Source organism: Meleagris gallopavo, chromosome 3 (genome assembly GCF_000146605.3).
Source record: "Meleagris gallopavo isolate NT-WF06-2002-E0010 breed Aviagen turkey brand Nicholas breeding stock chromosome 3, Turkey_5.1, whole genome shotgun sequence".
In the NCBI taxonomy this organism is placed as follows: Eukaryota; Metazoa; Chordata; class Aves; order Galliformes; family Phasianidae; genus Meleagris; species Meleagris gallopavo.
Window position 1 is genome coordinate 52,964,787 of NC_015013.2, and position 14,771 is coordinate 52,979,557.

The window sequence follows — 14,771 nt, forward strand, 5'->3', positions numbered from 1 at the left end:
TTTATCAGAAGAACAGATTTAAGACATTGAATAACAGTTATTTAAGACTACTTCTATGTAAGGTGAGAATGAAGGGCCACATAGCCAACATAAGCAGCAGAGCTCAGAAGCAACAGCTTTTTTGTATGAGACATTTCCAACATCACCACTGAAAGGGAACTTACCAGGGACCTCCAGCTCATTCCTCAAGAACTCAGCTCTGAATTCACTCATCCATGGTGAACACTCTTTCAGGTTTGCAGGTTCTTTATGGGTTTTGTTCATTTTTGTGAGAAGAGATGTTGTGATCTCATTAAAATCACTGGCCTTCATATCCAACAGCTTTGAACCACCTTTTCCAAAATGACTGTCAAAATCCTTCCCAAAAGCCTGAGGTTCATTCACAGACATGAATCCTGTTAGGACAGTGCTTGGAACTCCCCAGGAACACTACAACAGTACCTTGCCATCCAGACACAGTTTCATCTGTCCTCCTGAAACATTTCCATCTTTCTCCTCATCCAATTCTTTTCCTCCATCAATTTCTATCCTGTCAGAACCCTTACAATGCCTGTTTCATAGACCCCACCAGCTGCTAGCAACAGAAACATTGACATTTCCCAACCCCAATGATACCAGAGCTCCACAGAATTGGACCACAAACCTTTTTGCTATGTCTAAACCAGAAGCCTACCCCTCCTTACCTCTTCCAGCTGCAGCTGGATTCTGGGTCAGCATATCAATCATGCTGCTGGTTACACTTACAGAATCACAGAATATCCAGAGTTGGAAGAGGCCCACAGGATCATCAAGTCCAACTCCTACCTAGTCCAAGAGACTACTGAACTGACTCAGAATATTTTCACTCTCAGCAGGATCTGGGACAGTACCTCCCATTCCCTCTTGTTTTCAAAGCACACCTGAAGCTACAAGACCTGTGGTCTTATCTCCTGGCTCCCAAAATACAATTACTCACAGATTCCCTCAGTGAGCCATTCATAGATGTGATTTCTTAACTGTGGCTGTTTAATCAAGGACTTCTGATGCTAATGGTGGAGTTCTTTCAGATGAGAAAAGCGTAAGGGTCAAAAGCAGGGCAATGGCCAGTTATCCTGTTCATTGCAGGAGTTGGACTAGACGATCTTTAAAGATCCCTTCCAAATCTAAGGATTCTATGATTCTATGAAGTTGTGGGTCTGATAAGGCTGCTATATGAATGGATAAATCAATAGTTTGTCTTACGACTTGCACTCATTAAGCTTTCCTGCTGGCTCTCGACTCTTCACAGCTGATGTTTTGCAGAACTATCACAAATCAAGAGCTTGCTCTTTTTTTTTTTATACCAACATTCACTATTCTAGACCTCAATTCATTTTGCAAAATCCTTTCTGTAATTCTTCATAGTTGTAAATTCTCTGAATAACCTACCCTCTTAGCTTCTTATCAGTACCAAATCTGGTAGCAGGCGAAACACGAGGCCACATCTCCGCTCATGATCACAGAGAAGCCCCGGCTGAGTACCCAGGGCAGGCAGCAGGGCCAAAGAGCCTGCGGGGCGGTCATGAGGGAAAGTTGAGCCATAACAGCTCCATAGCTCCCAACAATGAAATCCTGAAGTCCTAGACTCCATCTCTTGCTTCATCTAGTCCTGCTGCACATGTGGAAGCTGTGATCTGGCTCCTCTCCTTTGACTTGCTAGCGCCTTCTACAGAAGCACACAGTGCCAATGCTATTCCGTCACCACACGTACCTGAACAAACTGTTTCCTCAGCCATCCAAGGCCAGGAGCCTTCGCATCTCCCAAATTCTTGTACATTCTTTCATACATTTCCCTAAGTTTAATTTTATTCCTCTGAGCTTTTACCAGTTCATTTCTGACATCCTCAACCCAGTCCTGAAAGCAGAAGGAATCAAATGAGTACTGACAAAAACTTGTTGGTAATTGGTTCAGATTGCATTTGGGTTACTGCATGTACTAACAGTCAATTAATGTGTCTTTTGAACGTCAGATAAGCAAAAGTCTGTGCAAACATTCTCCTCTCCTTCTGTTTCTTGAGAAAAATGTCTCTACTTTCTAACAATGATGTTTACTACCGCAGTGTCTAGTACAAACTAAGAAAGCCCCCATGGGGCCAGCAGTCAGATCAAACACTAAACAAGAGAGTTCTTGACAGCAGGTTCACAATGCAGGCAGGGGCACTCAGCAGTGAGCAGGCAAAGTGCACAAGGACCCCAGCAGACAGAAACTGTGATGTCCATAAACACTAACTCTTAAAACATAACAGTTTGGGAACAACGAAGCAGGACTGACTGTGGGGCAGTGCAAAGACCCCAGAAAGAGAAAGCTGAGGAGGATGACTGCAAAGCAGTCAGCTGGCAGAAGGAATGGGAAGCAGCATGAGGAAAAGCCCATAGAGCACCCTAGCATCAGTGCCAGTCTTACAGGGAGAACCACTTCCTGCAGCTGTAGCATCTCCACCCTGCACTTTCTTTCCTAAGCACAGCATAGGGAAGAAAGAGGGGAAAATAGTAATACACTTTACCTTAAAAAGCATTACAGGATTAGAAAGCTGTTCCAGGGAGTGAATAAAATCTTGAACTACTCCTCCTCTGTCCAACTTGTTCCTGATGCTTTAAAAGAAAGAACCGCATCACAACTCAGCAGAAACTACCATCACCTAACCTGCCAATAAGCCATGATACACGGCAGCTGCTACATCCAAGAATTGAGTAATGCTATTTGGGGGGGTGGAGTGGGCACAACTGAGGACAACTCAGAATTCTCCTGGGCTGTATAAGTGTTAATTATTGGCTGTCCTCACTGTGCTGCTACTAATTTCTTGGTAATTAAGTGCCCTGCTATGAAAAACTGCCACTTGGTGGGGTAGTGGTTAGCGCACTTACAACAGAAACTGGCATTTAACAAGACCTGTCATGACTATTATTCAAGGACAATAAAGTTTGTGAAGCACAAGCCTTTCCCTTCTAGTTTTACACTAAGATTTTCAGCAAATGCATCAGAAATTTGAGAAAATGCAAAGGAACACCTAAAATTGTTGTAGCTGTTCTACAGCACTGTGTGATATAAGCTGACTTTTGCCTGGGAATTAATTTAGGTTTTATTGCATGGCAAGGTGGGTAAGGTAGGGCTTGAAGGCTCATACTGTGCACTGAGCAAGCAGAGAAGAAACCAATGGAAAGCTGCTGTTACCCAGGAGATGTTCATCCATTTCATTGTCAATCTCTGAAATCTGGCGGGAGCCTTTATTCTATTCAAACATCCCTGCTCTCTCTCCTAGTGTTAGAAAGACTCAAAGTGTCCAAGCCAGCCCCGTCTCCATCCCTGATGGGTTTTGGCTGTCACTGCTGTGAAGTCTACCGCAGCAGGAATGTAATCATGCACCAGGTTTCCCTTCAGCCTCAGCAGAGCAGGGAAAGGAAGAAGAAACTTTCGACTAACACAGAGCTCCCAGGAGAAAGGAGTTCCTTCTCTGCAATCTTCTAACTTCTCACAGTCTGGGGACTCCATATACTCAATACTGCTGTAAGTAATCAGGTTGCCTACCTGAGCGTGTCTAATCTGAGTGAGTTCATGCATTGATTTACCCTGTGCCTTTGAATCCAAGCACAGTGTGTGTGGGACTGCCCCCTAATGCTTCTCTCATGCTTCCTGAAGAAAACGGTTTCTTTAAAACAAACCCATCCACACCTGAATCCAAAATACACCAAAGAGCTGCTGATCACAGATTCACCTTGCTACGAACTCCTTGTTCTTACAGCCTGCTGCAGTATCTTTGAAGCAGAAACTCTCGCTGCTGATCATGAACGGGTAGATGATTGCCTGGGGGTAGGTATCTGCGATCTCTTCAACAGTGTGCTGCACAGCCACTGCTTCATCCTTGTCAAGGAGTGCCATCATCTGGCTAATCCAACCGATGAACTGCCAGCAGGGAACTGAAGAAAGCTGCAAAACAGACACTGCTTTCAATGCTGGTCATCATTATGGATACCAAACAGAGCAAACAACCAAAACTGCTCCGTGTCCCAGCTTGACAGACAAACACACAAAAAACAGAGAACATCAACTACCTTCACAAAACATCTCCCACTGAAGCAGAGCTTCATTACTACAACTACTGCTACTACTACATAGGTGTCCCATTGCAAAGGCTCATATCACTTTTGAAATGAATACTACATTCTCTTTGCTTGTGATGACAACAGGATGGACTCTGACTCCTCTTCCCGCCTCATTGCTTCCGACCTTTCTAATGGAGTTTAAGTTTAATGGATTGCCAGGATTGATTGCACTGAAAGAGAGGTGAGGACAAAAACACCCAGAGAACTTCTCTTGTGGGTGAGGTTTATTGGCTGGGGCAGGAGTCAGGTTCTGGTTTACCACCACAGTTCCGCTGTGGCCACACCGTGTCCACTTCAGCCGTGTTTGCTCTGTTTTTGGTCTCTAGAGGTAAGTATGCCATATTTCTGTCTCTCTCACACCTTAAGTTCTCCCTCTGACAGGGCAGAGGAAGCACTCTGAGCACTAGCATGATGAAACAGGCTTGAAAACACAGGCAAGCCAAGACAGGAGCAGGCATGAGCCAAAGAGAGCTCAGCTTATCTGTGCCATGACACAGAAGGGAAGGTATGTGACATCCTGGCATCCAGCTGCAATAAAGGAACAGGAAATATAAGGGAGGAAGTGGGAAATACAAATGAGATGAAGCTGCAGTAAAGCTCTGCAATGAAGCAGGACAGAAAGAGATGACAGAAGTGGAAAACAAGTGGAGAAGCTGGTGGTTTCCTGCACATAGGGGAAAGCTGACAGACACAACTCTCTTAATCCAATCCAGCTTTATCAGCCCACTCAGATGGTTCAGGAAAAAAAAAAAGTCACTTTTTTCCAGCAGCTCTCAAACTAATATTTGGAATCAGTACAATGACAAAAATTCAACTTTTAAAAGCTCGTGACCATATTATTATACTCAACAAGCCACAGAAGAACAAGGAACAAAGATAAATTTTATCTGGTTCACTTGCAGCAAAATTCACCAGCATAATCTCTCTGTCCATCCAACCCCCACCTCCCACATTTTAAATTCCGTTTACAGCAACACTGGTTGCCAGAAGAATGGAAGCAAAACTTACCTCTCGTGTCACCAGACCCAAAGTCTCTGCTGGATATCTTTCAATTATTTGTAGCAGTCGAGGAAACCTTAGCCTGGCTTCTCTGGAGTTCAGTTTTAAAGCTTTTATCATTTGCTCCACCACAATAGCTGGGAATAGCTGCAGATCTGCAGCGTTAATTTCTGCCAAGAGACAGTAGACAAAAGTTATCAGAAACACCATCACTTGTTTCATGGCTTTGATCAGCTGGAACATTCTTCTCCAATATTCAGCATTTTTTCTTCCAGTGCATCTTGTATTTTTACTTTGTTCTCCTTCTCATCTGTTTGAGCTGTGCATACCACCAACTTGGGGATGGTAAGGATTAACTTTATGGGGAAGCTGCAACACCTCTGGTAACCAGCCTACTTTAATACAGAACTGGTGGTGTGGTCTGAGAAGGAACAAGGGAAGCATCTGCTGGATATGCTTATCTCACCAGAGGGAGATTACAAGTGATTCACTAGCACCAAAGCTTGCAGTTGTAGTGGGGAAAAAAGAACAAACAATAGGACTATCAATACTGTTGGACTGGAGGACAAAGTGTTCCATTTAAACCCAACCTGCATTGCTCAGAGAGATCTCCTCCTGGGTATCACAACCCAGAGATAAATCCATCTCACGTGCTCAGGGCAAATCCCAACTAACCAAGTGAGCCTTCTTCTTCCTTACGCAGATGTTGGTCACAGAAACCAACCAAAGTCATATATGCATCGATAACTCCCTTCACATCAATGTGTTCCATGGAGAGGGACTGCACTTCCTCTTCAGACTTCCTTGCAGCACTGCTGAAATACTGAAAAGCTCTCTTGTTCAGACCTGCTAATATCTGAAATTTAACCATAAAGGAAAAAAATACATAAATATGTGTATCATATATATATCACATTGAGCATACTTTCCTAACACAGCTCATGTAATGAAGCATTTTACAAGATTCTTTACAAATGATTGTTTTAAATCAAATGCACACATCCTCATGCTGCTGGCAAGCTTAACAACCTCAGGCACTGCAGCTATTAAATGATACATAAAATGGGTGGAGAAAAAGTAAGAACAACTGAAAAATGCCATATCTGAAATTAAACAGCTTGCTCTTCAGGTGGAGAGAGGGACACTACCAGGGTCAGAGCACTGCTTCCTGCTAATATGAAATAAGGCTACGCTCCTTAGTCTCATCTTTAGTAGAAATACCTGATATCCCAATCTGATTCATCTGACACAAAAGAAAGCTTTTACACACATCTTTCAGATTTCCTCACAAAGAATGCTTTTAATAATTATCTAGCAAATGAAGTTTAAGCTTCTGCTTGAGCTTCTACAAATGTGAGAAATGAGAATCTACCTCAAAGGAGCCTTGTCTTTATCCACTTTTCTTCAACTACCATTAAAGCCACAAATGAAGAGTTGATTTTTGCTGTTTTATACTGATATGGTTCATATCTAAGACTCCGTATGGTGACTTTAGGAATTAACAGAAGTCGGCCATGGTACTTTAAATTCTTACTCAGCACAATTTGACAGACAAAAGGTCTTTGCCAGAGCACAATATGACTTGAGATGCAGCACAGTCCACTACTGTGATCTTCAAATGTGCACTTCTCTAACAGATGCAAAGATGTCTGGCATATGTTCTGCTTCAAAATGAAAACCCTCTTCCCTTTATCACTAGAACTATTCAGATAAAGTAAGCATAACAGTATTGTTATCAGTATTATAAAGATCTCTTTATGAGATAAGATAGTCTGACAAGAAGAAGCAGCTCAGAAATGCCCAGCGGAAATAGAAGTGCTCTTCTGAGTTTTGTGTTCTCAAGTTTCTCTTACCATTGTCATGTGGGTGCACTCAGTACGTCTTTCTCCTCCAAACAAAATACAGGAATGGAGAAACGCAAGAACATTCTCCCACCCAATTGAGATTGTTGCAGTGATGCAGAACACCAAGAGAGCAAAAACCAGCCAGAACAGCAGCCACAGACAGCCCTCACCTCCACAGCTACTATTCCTGCAGATATCAGGATAGCAGGGTTTGATATTCTCTGTATTTATCCATATCCTTCCCTACATAGGAATACTATACTGAAATACCAAAAATCTTCCCCCTCTGCCCTCCTTTTACCTTTTCAGGACTCTCAGAACTTTCTCCTGACAGTTCCAATATTTTCCCAGCTTTTTCCTCCTCTATTTGCTCAAAGCATTTGGGATCCTGACTAAGAGCATTGGCCATGATGTGGTACGTAGAACCCAGCAGAAGATTCTGGTTTCGGAAGGCCATTATGTTCTCGTTAAGGTAGTCTGACTTGGTATCTTCTGTTGGAGTTCAAAAACAAAGTCAGCGATTTAACAACAAAGCAGCTTTGTATAATAAACAAAGCAAAGCAAAGAGTGTTACCGAGTAGGGAGATGGTTTTTAAGACAGAAAGCACTCGTTCAGGACAACTCTGGCTCTGGCTGCAGCTATGCACGAAGCGGCAGTAGGCACAGTTCCACCTCACCAGCCAGTCCTCCCTCGTTCTGGCCTCTCTGCGCAGGTCCTTCAGCAGCTTCTTGGCAACAGAGAAGCTGTTCTGCATTCAGAGTAAAACAGATTTTTCAAATAATACGTCTGAAAAGAAAATCTTCCTGCAATCAGATTAAGAGATGGGAGGATTTCATTAAAATAAGCAAAGCTATTGGTAAGATGTGGTTGATGCCCCATCTCTGGAGACTTTCAAGGCAAAGCTGAATAAGTCCCTGGGCAATTTGATCTAGCTGTGGAGTTCTTGTTCATTGCAAGTCAGTTGGATTAGATGACCCTCAGAGGTCCCCTCCAACTCTAAAGATTCCATGATTCTGTGAAGAGAGGGCAGCTGCTTGATTGGTCTCATTTTGAAAAAACAGATTTGTGCTATTGGAGAAATTTGAAAAGGAAGAAAGCACAGAGGTTTGACAAACTGAGAAAGTTAAAATAATTTTACCTGCACAATGAAATAGACATTAACTGTTCTGCAGCACAAACACATATGGAAAGTGTAACTCAGTTTATAATACTATTAAGTACATTGCTTATGTATTATGCCTGTGACTGGATGACACATTTCTGTAGTAGCACTAAATGATACCTTGTTGTTTTGTGTTTTTTTTTAAATTTATTTTTTCCTTCAGGAGTGAACAGCCTGCAGAGCACTGATGTTATATTTGGCCATTTACAGTGCTTAAAATCAACTCTGACACTGACTGTAGATTTTTGCAGGATCTCCAAAGAACAGGGAGACTTGGACTTCAATATTACTGGTCTTGTCTCAAGCTTGAAATACCAAAGTAATTGTAAAAGTCAGATCCAAAACAAAATTTTTAAGTCAATCAGCTTTAGCTTTTTATATAAATGCTAACCCCAATATCTAATCACAATATTAATGAAAACCATGAAGAAAATAAATCCCCGAATGTTTTACTATTCTTGACTGAAGTGAATGATACTGATTCAATCTGAATTTAGTTTGTGTTCTTGTATAGAAGGGATTGTTTGTAAATAAGAGAGCATATTGTTTGGCAACAAGCATCCTGTCCTTAATGACTGAAGATACTTTATCTGCACTTCAGCGTCAGAAACCATCTGTGGATCAAAGGGGCCTTCAGGCACATTTCCAGTAATGACAAATTATCATCAAGTTTTTAATTAACATTTATCTGTTGTTTTCTCTCTCTAAAGAACTGAATTTCTTGAGCTTTCAAAATGACCTGGACAACAGGATCAAGCAGAGACAAGCTCTGCCCTTGCAAAAACGCACACAAGTAGACTTAGGAGGTTTTCAGTTCATATTTTCTCACAAAATTGGAAGCTAGCAGACAGTAGGCACCTGTTTCCTGGCACTTTCTATCATCTTCAGTTTCATGTTAAATTTGCAGCTTCTAATCATTGAGTGAATGTCTTCATCCTGTTGATCTACTTCCATTTGGTCTCCAACACCACTTTCTTCATCCACCTCCATACTATCATTGGCCTGATCACAGAGAAATTTCTCTTGCAGCTTGTCAAGAAAGAAGCACCTGCACAATGACAAGAGCACAAATCACTCTGGCACCCAGGCAAGGGAATATATACCCAAAACTATTGAACTTCAACAGTAAGAGGAAAAAAGCTAAGAAGGAATGGCAAATTATAGTAATCACGTTTAGTAAAGGATAAATGTACTCCACAAGGAGTCTCAGCGTAACAACCAGGGACAGGTTGACCCTGAGAGCATTCCAGGATCTTTAATCAATGAGATTAAGTAGTAGAAAACATTCATAATAGAGTGGGATCTTTTTTTGGTTTGTTCTTTTAAGCATAGCTACAACCACCTCCAAGTTCACCTAGTCATAACTTCAGTTCCAACCTGACAGAAGTGTGCCAGGCTGTGTTTCATGCAAAGTGGGAATTCAGCATATACAATGCTGAGGCATGTAAAGAAGGCACTTTAAAATCTGCACTGCAGAAAAAAAAAGTAGCGACTGTACTCAGCTTCTTAAAACAGAATTGCCACAAACCAGTGCAACTCCTTTTTATTCTACAATTAATCCAATCTAATTCAATAGCATCTCTCATCATGTAGACTGTTACTCAGTGCAAGAGAAAAATTACAGGAACACAAGGGTTGGAAAAGACTCTAAAATAATCCAGTTCAACCACCTGCCTACCACCACCATTTTGCCATAACTCATGTCTCTTAGTACCACATCTCCACGTTTCTCAATCACCTCCAGCAACGGTGACTCCCCCACCTCCCTGGGCAGCCTGTGCCACTGCCTGACCACTCTGTTAGAGGAGAAATGTTTCCTAATGTCCAACCTGAACCTCCTCTGGAGCAACTTGAGGCCATTCTCTCTTGTCCAATCACTACTAGAGAGAGAAGCAGGCCTTTGGCATTGAATAAAGGCACATCTTTTCTAACTAATTTGTGACAAATTATTCCTGTCAACACACAGAACTGTTTAAGACACTGACAACCGTGCAAATAAATGTTTTGAGACTTTATAAAGCAGAACACTACTTCACATATTCTTTTTAATATTTAACTAAGATAAGCTCTTTCTATATCCATGCTTTCCTGAGCCCAAGGAGATAGTAAATTAGTGCCCAGAGGGTATCAGAAGAGCTGTTAAATAAACTGTCCCCACAAAAAGTGAAAAACTAAATCTGCACAGGAAGTCTGGAATGGGATGGAGATGAATACCATAGAGAGAACAGAAAACGTTCAAATTTGAAAAAACATTCATTTCTTTGGAGCTAATCCAAAACAGCCTCTAGAGAACCTTTGTTCTTTCTAGCATCAGTTGTGCAGTGGATTAGTGCTCTGATCACTGCAGTGCTCATTAACTCTCCTATAAACATCAGAAGTATGCAGTGTGACAGGGCTCAGCTTCTCTTGCACAATCCCCAACTTTGACACTGACCACGAAGTAAGCAAGCATTTTTTATCCATAATGGATGGGCCCTTTGAGTGGTGGTTTATTGATCTGAATACAGCTAACCTACTCAACTACATGCAGGTGTGTTCGAGGGCTGCTGAAGTGGGACAGCTTGACTTCTCGTCAGCATTTTTGTACAGTGTATGTAGTTGCTGATGCAAAAAAAATGCCTAAAATAACACTTGTTTCCCTATCAAAACATTGTTTATCCTCCATCTGCTTCTGAAACTCCTTTTTCTTTTCACCACAAGTTAGTCTCACAAAAAGCAAACTGTTACAAAGCCAATAAGATCACTTAAAAGAAAAGGAATAGACTGATCTGTGACACCCTCCATGTAAACAAGTGGTGTTAGAAAAACCATCTCTCAGAAGTCAACAGACACACAGAATTAAAGCTTACTAAAAATCTCATCTTACCGATTTGTAATGATATCATCCCAGATGTTCATGGGATCCATTTTAGCATCTGGATATCTGCTTGTCCAAGTTCTGAGAAGTCTCTTCAGGGATTTAGCCCGTGAAGTTAAGTTACCTAGAAATCAACATGGAATACTTTAAAAGCATCTAGATTCAAACAGAATGAAAAAGGCCCTAAACCCAAACAAAATGTAATGAATCAAACCCCAAAAGTGCAGTTGCATTTTTGAATTCGCATTAAATGTGTCATTTTGTGCTGATATTTTTGGTTATTGCTGCAGCACAGCAGATTCAACACCAACATCAAGGTAAACTGTCACTGCAAATCACCAGCACTAGCTACCTTCAATGTGGAAGTATGCTGGAATACAGTGGAACTGTTAAGTTTATATATAATTATATTTATATGCATGAATTAATATTTCATGCCAATCACAGTAGCTATAAATGACATATTTCATCTATCTTTTATCCCTGCTAACCGCTTTACTACTAGAAGTGACCCCAACAAAAACCTTCATTACTTCCTCATTTAAAAAGAACTTTTATTACAACAGCTAGGCTAATAAAGCTTTGCAAAATAACACCGAATTACCTTATAGCCTATCTCACACAACTACAATAGTTCTTACTGTCAAGAAGACAGTACGAAGTAATTCCAGACCCATGATCCCCTCAAACAGCAGTTCAGTTCTCTGAGTGTGGAAACAAATTACAAGTTCATAAAATCAGAACTATTCAATACAATGGAAACAAAATAAACTTAATAATATATATTTACTTGTTTTGGTCATAAAATTGATGAAATCCTGTATTTCTGTCAAAGCTTGTACAGACTGCAGTTTGCTCATTCGACTTTGGTATAACAAAGTATCAATACTAGAATAGCTCTGAAAGGCAAAGGAGACAATAAAAGATTTCATATACAGAATTTACAACATGGTCTATTCAATGCTCTGCAAACTATTCATCTTATGCTACTATAGAATATGCTCTACAATCAAATCTTTTGTGAGTTATTTAATAGACTTATAACCTAACAATGAGTCTGCTTTAAACAAGTATAGAAGCATATAATCTAGCAGCAGTAATAGCATAAAGTTTTACAGTTCCTTACGTTTATACAGAAAAATCAGAAAAAGAGCAGCAGTGATTTTTACCTGCATGAAGATCTGCATGCCATTGCCAATGTAATATTTGGCTCTGTCAAAATCATCTTGCAGGATGTAAAGGAGACTAAGCTCTTGGCTGTAATGCATTTCTATCAGAGCTTTCTTCTGTTCTGTCTTCATTGCCTCATCAATGAAAGTCAACAAAGTCTGGTCATTTTCCCCACTGAGCAGCAGCTTCAGCTTACTGCGTATTATATAGGGCAGATATGTCTCCTGCAAGGTGAAAACGTAGGCTTTATTTCTAGGCATCGAATGTTAGATGATCAACTTTTTCTTATCTGTGGCAGATAAAATATATGATAATATTTTCAACTGTTTTCTTAAGTTCCCTGAAGATACATGTCAATTTGCAAACAGATCAAAGGCAGCCTTTTCTGATAGGCTCAGGAAGTACTCGAACCAGTGATCTGCTAACTCTCAAGATGTGCAAGAGAAGAAGTAACACATAAGTGTCAGCAGCAGTGGCAGTTAAACTTGGCACTGTATGATCAGCCATAAACTCTAGGTCAAAATGAAACATCCTAAAAATAACAGAAGTAACTGCTTCTAATATTTACACGTAAGAATCTCTGCTAACTTCCATAATTAAATTAACCCAAATTACACAACTGAATTCCAATCATAATCACATTACTGTAGGACATCCGTGCAGAGATAGTAATGCAGTATCAAAATAATTTGTAAACACCTGATAAAATGGATCATTCCATGTTTTGCTCAGGTCTGGAGGTTTACCACTGTCAATATTAACAGTAGCACAATACTCCAGAGACTTCCACTCTGTGAGGTGGTCATAGCATTCCAGAGATGCATGTTCCCAGAAGTCTTTCTCTGCTTCAGTTGGGTCCCCATCTTCCCAGTCTTCTTTGGACAGTGCCTAGGGAATCAATTTAAGGGAGAGGAAGGTTCACAGAGTTTTAAATCATGTCAGCTTCTGATCAAGTCACAAGTAACTTCAGAACAGTTGATCATCTCTCATAAAAACATTTATCCATTTACCAGAATGTGACAGCAATATTAAATGCAGAAAATTGAAGCTAGTCAGGATTGAAATAATATTTATATAAAAATTTATTTCAGATACCCATCTTCAGTAAACCCGCATTTCTGAAAAGTCTTAAGGATTATCAAACTCCAACTGCCCACCACAGGCAGGGCCACCAACCCCCATATTTAATACCAGACCAGGCTGCCCGGAGCCCCATCCAACCTGGCCTTGAACACCTCCAGGGATGGGGCATCCACAACCTCTATGGGCAGCCTGTTCCAGCACCTCACCACTCTCATAGTAAAGAACTTCCTTCTGACATCCAACCTAAACCTTCCCTCCTTCAACTTAAAACCATCTCCTCCTGTCCTGCTGTTATGCAGCCTTTCAAAGAGTCGACTCCCCTCCTGTTTATAAGCTCCCTTTAGGTACTGGAAGGTTGCAATGAGGTAAGGACAGATACGAAGATTTGTAACAACCAGTTAAAGAGCAGCATGCTTTCTGCTCCATTGTGACTGCTTGTGGCATCTGTTCCCACGTCATTACAGACTTAACCATCAATCAAACAAAACAGAAGGACATTTTGAACAATATGCTCGTTCTCAAAATGTTCAGTTTTGGCTTCTTAGTTTTAAGCCATGAGAAAGATTTATGAAACTAAGCATTCTTGTTGTCATTTTACCTCGTCATAACATTTAGCTGCTTCAGCATAATCACTCCTTGCTTCTGCCAGCAATGCTTGCTGTGTTATTTTCTTAGTCCCAATCTTACCACTGAAAATACCACGAAGGACATCATAATCTCCCAGAGACCGGTAAAGCCTATCAATAAGGAGAAGGGAAATCTTTTAATCGGTTGAGCAGAGGTAAATTAATGTGAATATAAAATACTGAAAATAAAATTTAAAAAACCTACATTCAATCAGCAATAACATTACATATGTAAATAGACAAACTTAATCTTGTAGGGGAATACCTGAACACTGGAAACTCCTGTAATTGCAAGACAGGATGTTTTGCTGTTTTTGTTTTTAGCAATGTGGCAGCATTGCCGGGCTGCACATCTGTTAAGTCTAACTGCTCTAACAGAAAGACAGTAATTAACTGACAAGAAGATAAAAGCATATTGAATTCTAACAAAGGCAAAGACTGAAAAGAAATTCCAGGAGCTACGAAGATGCAGTTCTTCACAAGGCAAACCTGACCAGGCGTAACTTATCTCAAGCAATAATTTACTTTGCAAGCTCAAGCCACTTGATGACATCAGGGGGGAGCTCCATCCTGCCGCGCATCCGCTTTGACGGGGGCTCCTCTGCAGGGGACAGTGCCATCAGGGCGTGCTCCAGAAGGAGGATGCCTACGGGCTGCTGTAGGCTTGCAAGGCAGCTCGTGCTCACGATAGCTGAATCCAGCTCCAGCAGCTCTCTGTGCTTGTAACTTATCTCCTGTAAGACAAAACAAGTTGTCTACCTGGTCTAATACATACTGTGTAGTTGCTGACAGCTACCTTTCACAGACCAGCCATCTATCCCTTTTGTGAACTCTGAAAAGAGGCAGTAAAATTTCCACCAGTTCCCAACTCTGGAAAAAAAGAGCAACAAAGGGAGTGCTTTTTTTTTTT

At 40.9% G+C, this 14,771-nt stretch overlaps 1 protein-coding gene across 1 annotated transcript; it reads right to left on the minus strand.

Annotated features, from left to right (window-relative positions):
• LOC104910316 (DNA-dependent protein kinase catalytic subunit-like) lies at window positions 1–14,737 on the minus strand. Its single transcript, XM_010708871.3, has 15 exons — window positions 14,387–14,737; window positions 13,834–13,972; window positions 12,852–13,040; window positions 12,152–12,376; window positions 11,773–11,881; window positions 10,992–11,106; window positions 8,984–9,173; window positions 7,537–7,711; window positions 7,264–7,454; window positions 5,794–5,974; window positions 5,128–5,288; window positions 3,732–3,943; window positions 2,523–2,610; window positions 1,730–1,873; window positions 1–369 (listed from the first exon to the last, which is right to left on the minus strand). The coding sequence occupies exons 1-15, from the start codon at window positions 14,479–14,481 to the stop codon at window positions 19–21; spliced, it is 2,565 nt and encodes an 854-aa protein (XP_010707173.1). The 5' UTR covers window positions 14,482–14,737; the 3' UTR covers window positions 1–18.
• Window positions 14,738–14,771: the final 34 nt, after the last annotated feature.